This window comes from Parus major, chromosome 12 (assembly GCF_001522545.3).
Source record: "Parus major isolate Abel chromosome 12, Parus_major1.1, whole genome shotgun sequence".
Classification (NCBI taxonomy): Eukaryota; Metazoa; Chordata; class Aves; order Passeriformes; family Paridae; genus Parus; species Parus major.
In genome coordinates, this window is record NC_031781.1 from 19,822,633 (window position 1) to 19,828,503 (window position 5,871).

The window sequence follows — 5,871 nt, forward strand, 5'->3', positions numbered from 1 at the left end:
CAGGGCACAGAACGGGACATCACCCTGAGACCCTCACCTGAGTGCTCTGCAGCCCTGCACATCTGTTTAATTCAGTCTGGGGGCAGTTCTTCCCACTCCAGACACTTCCTCACATCTTGGTTTGAGCCTATAATTATCTGAAGCACGTCTGGCTTGTGAAAAAATCTGATTTTTCAGCGTTTGCTCTTCTCTTATCATTAATTCACACATTGTTAGTGAAGAAAGGAATGCTGCCAGCTATGTGCTCTTGGAAGAGGGAGGTATTTGCAGAGGCCCTGGTTGTTGGAGCTCTGTCATCCTGTAGGTTGGGATCTGGCAGCTCCACTGAAACAGTTCCCTCCAGTATCAGTGCCTTTGCCTGGTCTTTATGTTGCTAAAATAAAGGGCAGCAAACTTCCTACTCCACAAAGTTTAGTACAATAAGGGTTTTCCAGTATCAGATGGTATCAACCCATTCAGTGACGCCTTAAAGAAATGCAGTAGAGAGAATTTGAGATGAAAGACAGCCTTTGTAAGGGAATTTTTTCCTGTGAGTGTGGTAATTGGGGTAACACTTGCTTGGAATCTGGCAGGGAAACAAATTTCTTGCAGGTCATGATTACAATGGATATTTTCTGTGAAAATGAGAATAAAGCATGGCTTTGCTGTTTTCAGCACTGCAGTGGTGAGTGTGTTTATTGGTTAATGCACCTCTGAGGGCAGTTGTTTGCCTTGCTCAGGTTTATTCCCTTTGCAGTTGCTGTCAAGGAGCTCTCCTGAAATGCAGAGCAGCCCCAGGTGTCCCAGCCAAGCTGAGCCCTCCTGCAGGAGCTTCAGGGGCCATTCTGGGCTGCTCTGTGCCAGGACTGGGAGCTGGTTCCTGAGCACACCTGAGGCTGGACCTCACCTTCAGAGGAACTTTAAGGTCCCTTGCAGCCCAAAGCACTGTGTTTTCTGGCCATTAGCAGCAAAGGAGGGATTAACCAAGTGCCCAACATGTGAACTGGAGAGAGCAGCATTCCCTCTCTGGCACTCTTCTGTTGGATGAGAACTCTCCAGTTACTGGCAATCCACAAGGAAGTTCGAGCTAGCCCCAAATCCTTAAGGAAGTTTGATCCAGCCCACTGTTATTATTCAAGCTTAGCTCTGTTATAGTCAAGTAATGGCAGCAAATGATTGATCTGCTGTCTGTCCCTGTCCCTCAGCAGCTGTACTCAGCACTGGTCCACCCCTGTGAATATTGTGTGGCTTTCCCTGTTCCTTTGTTCACAGCTCTTTCAGAGTTTGTTGTAAATCTTCAAAACTCATTGCAGCTGCAGGAACCCCGAGGGTTCTCGAGGCCCTGACTCCCTGGAGCTGTGATTCAGGGTAGGGTGTCTGGTGCTGCAGGGTTTGGATGGAGCCTGTGGTGGCCTCTGGTGAACACTGCCTGTGGGGAGAGGTGAAACGAGGACCTGGGCTCTGGAGGGCTGTTGGGAACTTGGAGTAACTTTTTGGAAACCAGCTTTTCCTCTTCCCTCCCTAAAAAGGAGGGGAAAACATACTTGAGGTAGTTACGTGTCTGCAGCACCGTTTTCACTCCCCAAATAGGGTGTTGTGCAATAAATGCTTTTGGGATCCAGAATCCTCTGTGGAAGCAGGAGGGTCCCCTTTGCCAGACCCTTCTGGGCCTGTGGCTGTGGCACCGTGTCCCCAAAGCCCTTCTGGGGCTGGAGAGCCACGGGTGACTCAGGAGGGAAAACTGCCCAGGGACACCTTCCCCTGGTTCTGTCCTGTGGGACACCTTCCCCTGGTTCTGCCCTGGGACACCTTCCCCTGGTTCTGCCCAGGGACACCTTCCCCTGGTTCTGCCCAGGGACACCTTCCCCTGGTTCTGCCCAGGGACACCTTCCCCTGGTTCTGCCCAGGGACACCTTCCCCTGGGTCTGTCCTGGGACACTCCTGCTCTGCAGGCACCCAGCAGAGTGCTCAGAGAGAGCAGGGTGCTGCCCGTGCTGTGCTGGGATCTGATGGGATCTGTGCTGGGATCTGTTGGGATCTGTGCTGGGATCTGTTGGGATCTGTGCTGGGATCTGCTGGGATCTGTGTGGGATCTGCTGGGATCTGCTGGGATCTGGCTGGCCAGAAGGTGACAGAACAAGGACCCTTGTGGAGTCTCAGCTGAGCAGCAAACAGGGCAGGCTGTGGAGCTGCAGCCTGAGCTGCTCCATCTCACCAGCTCTGCCAGGGAAGCTCAGTGATCCCTTCCAGAGGATTCCTCAAGGTCTAAACCAAGCTGGAGCCGTGTTTGGGTTCTTTCCCTGTCCCTTGTCATTGCAGGCTCTCTGTTTCCCACTGCTCAGTGAACAATGCCCTGCCTTTGGCCGCTGTGACAGCAAACCATGGCATTACTGGTGTGTTCCTGACGCTGCTCAGCAATGTTTTTGTGGGGAGAACAGCCTCCACTTCCTAGCATTTCATTACCCAAGAATTTCCTCTGCCCTGACTTGCTTTCTCTCTTCTAGCAGCAAGAATGCTGTGAGGCACAGAAAGCCAAAACAGAAATCTCACAAGGAGTCTCTATCTAGTCCTGGTGAGCAGCAGTGAACACCCACAGATGGGTGATTTTCATCTGTTTTCAGTGAGCAGCAAGAAGTGCAGCCCCCATGTCACTGCAGCACCACCTCTCCTCCCCAGAGCATTTCCCCACTGTATCTCCTGTTCACTATGGAAACCACCCCAAAAGTCCAGTTCCAGAGGCCTGGAAACATGCCAAACATTCCCAAAAGAATGGAGACAGACCGGGGAGGTGCAGGAAGGCAAGTTTAGCATCAGGTTATGGCAGTGCAGCTCCGTGTGTCCTGCCTGACCTGCACAGATCCATGTGCAGTGCATGAACTCCATAAACTGCATCAAAACTGCCCTCAAATGAGACCTGAGCTGTCTGTGGATGAGGGAAGGTGGCTCTCCAGTGTGTGGGCACGTTCCCTGGGTTTGATGTGCCAGCCCCTCCGTCTTCCCTCGCTCTGAAGGGAAAACCTTCATCCCGAGCACCCTTAAATAAACTTGCAGCAGGGTTACATGGACACGCTCGAGTGGTGTTTGGGAGGTTTCAGGCTTCATGGGGCAGAAGGAATGGCTGAAGAGATCCCTGTGTGAAGGACAATATACACTGTCAGTGCTGTCCAGGTGGGCTGTGAGGATAAAGCCTGTCCAGCTGGGTGTCCTGCTCTTTTGCAGATGTCGGGGAGCCAGCCGCAGGTGGCAAGAGGCGCGCCTTGCCTGCGCTGCAGAGGGCTGTGCACGGGCTTCGAGCCACACTCCTGGAGGTAACCATGGTCCTGTCCTGCACCCTGCCTCAAATGTGCTCAGTGACAGAACAGCTCGTTATTTCATACTTTATTTCCAGTTTTTCCTCTTAAAAACACAAATTTGGGTAAATGGCCCCTGATGTCAGCAGGGAATGTCAGGTGGGAGCAGAGCAGGACAGTGCCCAGCTCAGGGCAGGGGCTGCTCCCTGCCCCAGCAGGACAACAAAGGAGCTTTAAAATGGAATGCAGACATCCAGCTATCACTAATTAAAAGAGAATTAGTGCCTCACAAACACTGGGCTCCTCTCTGCCCCCGGGGAGCTCCCCTGGAGGTGTGCAGGGAGGCTGTGGTCCAGCTGTGCTGCTGCAGCTGGAATGCCTCAATGCCTTCAGCTCCCACTTGTGATACCTCACCTGTGTGGAATCCAAACTTTAAAGCACTCATTTGGTGGAAGCACAACCATTTTTTTTAAGTGACTCCATTAAAGGCTGGTTGGACTCATTCTTGCTCCAAGATCCTGCTGAAATCCTCGGGGTTGTGTCAGAGTTACTTTTCCCCTCTTGCTATTAGTGTTTGATGACAGTGAAGGCCACAGGAGTGTCTTAGACACTTGTCTATGTGATTTATATCTATTATAGTTCAAATTACAGTCAATTAAGCATCAGTTCCTTCCAGCAGTTGCTTTTTTAATGGCATTTAAAGATTCATAATAGGTGAGGCTGGTGCTGGTCTGCTGGAATCTGGTGAGGAGATGAATCTCCACTCTAGTGATGCTTGAAGGGGTTCCCAGAGTTCAGGGGAAGCAGCAGCAGCTCCCCATGGGTGGGAGGCAGCAGATTTTGTAGTGCCAGGAGCCAGGGAATGGCTCCCAGTGCCAGAGGGCAGGGCTGGGTGGGATTTTGGGCAGGAATTGTTCCTGGCAGGGTGGGCAGGCCCTGGCACAGGTGCCCAGAGCAGCTGGGGCTGCCCCTGGATCCCTGGCAGTGCCCAAGGCCAGGCTGGACATTGGGGCTGGAGCACCTGGGACAGTGGGAGGTGTCCCTGGGACAGTGGGAGGTGTCCCTGGGACAGTGGGAGGTGTCCCTGGGACAGTGGGAGGTGACCCTGCCATGGCAGGGGGCACTGGGTGGGATTTAAGATCCCTCCCAACCCAATCCATCCCATCCTGAGCCTTGTGTCTGTGCCATAAGCTGTGTTTAACCCTTGGGAGAGGCCCCAGGAGTGAGCCCAGCACAGCTCACAGCTGGGGCTGCTCTCTTGGGCTCAGGAAGATGTGCAAGTCGTGCAAGTGCAGCCAGGAGGAGCACGGCCTGAGCTCGGAGCTGGACGATGACCGCAAGATCGGCCGCCTGCTCTCCGCCTCCAAGTACTCCTCGCTCACCGCCCGGCTCAAGGGCGGCGACGGCGGCCGCATCTACAAGAGGAACCGCATGATCGTCACCAACCCCAACATCTCGGGCAAGGACCCCACCTTCGACACCATCACCTACGAGTGGGCTCCCCCAGGCCTCACCCAGAAACTGGTACGGGGATCCACGGGGGCTGGGGTCGCTCCCTGGGAACACAGCTCTGCTCTGGAGGAGAGTTATTGGGGAGAAACAGAAATGGCAAACCATGGTTTGCCTCAGAGAGCAGAGACGTACGGAGCACTCGGGGCTTTGGAAAACTGTAAATAAGCAGGTGGGAGATGGGGGTGCAATGCCTCGGGGTTTTATAGGTTTGTTCACACTTCTGGGAGAAGTCTTAATGCATTTTACAACTAGAAAGCTCTTTTGGTAAAGCTCATCTGCACCAAAAGCATGGCTGAGGAGAGATCCCATGGCTGCAGCCCATGCCTGTTCCAGCAGCCTCGAGGAGCTCCTGCCCCAGGAGCAGGAGTGGAGGCTCCTTGTGCTGCCAAGAGCTGAGCTCTGTGCCCAGGAGCTCCTCCTGCAGCTCCTGTCTGCCCTGCCCAGTGCTGCTGCTGCCAGAACCACTCTCTTACCAAGCTCTGGAGCTGGGAATTTTTTCCTTATGGTTTAGGTATAATAATCTGCTCCAAAGAAAAAATTGTTTAAAAGAGAGCTCAGGGTAAAAAGGTGAGATAGGGAGTGTGGTCCTGTTCTGAGAGCTGGATCCAAAACCAAGCCCCCAGCCCAGCTCCACCTCTCTCCTGTGCCTGGTTTCCATCTGGACCAGCTGTGTGGGAAGGGGTGGAAGTGGTTTTTGGCATGTGGAAGTGAGAGCCAGCAGAGCATTTCTTGCTGGAATGCATTTAGCTGTGCTGTGGTATAAAACTATTCCATATTCCACTGTCAGGAGCAGGCAGTGAAGAGCTTCTGCTCCTCAGATGAAACAAAGAGCTGCAGGCTGTTGATACAAATAGCTGAAAGCTGCTGAAAATGCAACCAGACCTTTTTAAAGGATAATCTGGGATAGAGATGTGAAAGTGCAGCCAGAGTCCCCAGAGCCAGAGCAGTTAATTCGGATTAAAAGCCAGTTGTGCCCTGAGCACCTTGAACAGGCTGGGTGGGGCATGAGCTGTGTGCTGGGAATGCTTCCTCAGGGTCCTTCCCTTCCCTTCCCTTCCCTTCCCTTCCCTTCCCTTCCCTTCCCTTCCCT

At 53.2% G+C, this 5,871-nt stretch overlaps 1 protein-coding gene across 1 annotated transcript in view; it reads left to right on the forward strand.

The window, feature by feature from the left end:
- The first annotated feature begins 1,861 nt into the window (after window positions 1-1,861).
- The window catches only part of LMCD1 (LIM and cysteine rich domains 1), an 11,948-nt gene continuing 7,938 nt past the window's right edge, over window positions 1,862-5,871 (forward strand). The window contains exons 1-2 of the mRNA XM_015640505.2: window positions 1,862-3,287; window positions 4,538-4,793. Of these exons, the coding sequence (XP_015495991.1) occupies window positions 3,199-3,287; window positions 4,538-4,793 (345 nt within the window). The 5' untranslated portion in view covers window positions 1,862-3,198. The remainder of the gene's footprint in view (window positions 3,288-4,537; window positions 4,794-5,871) is intronic.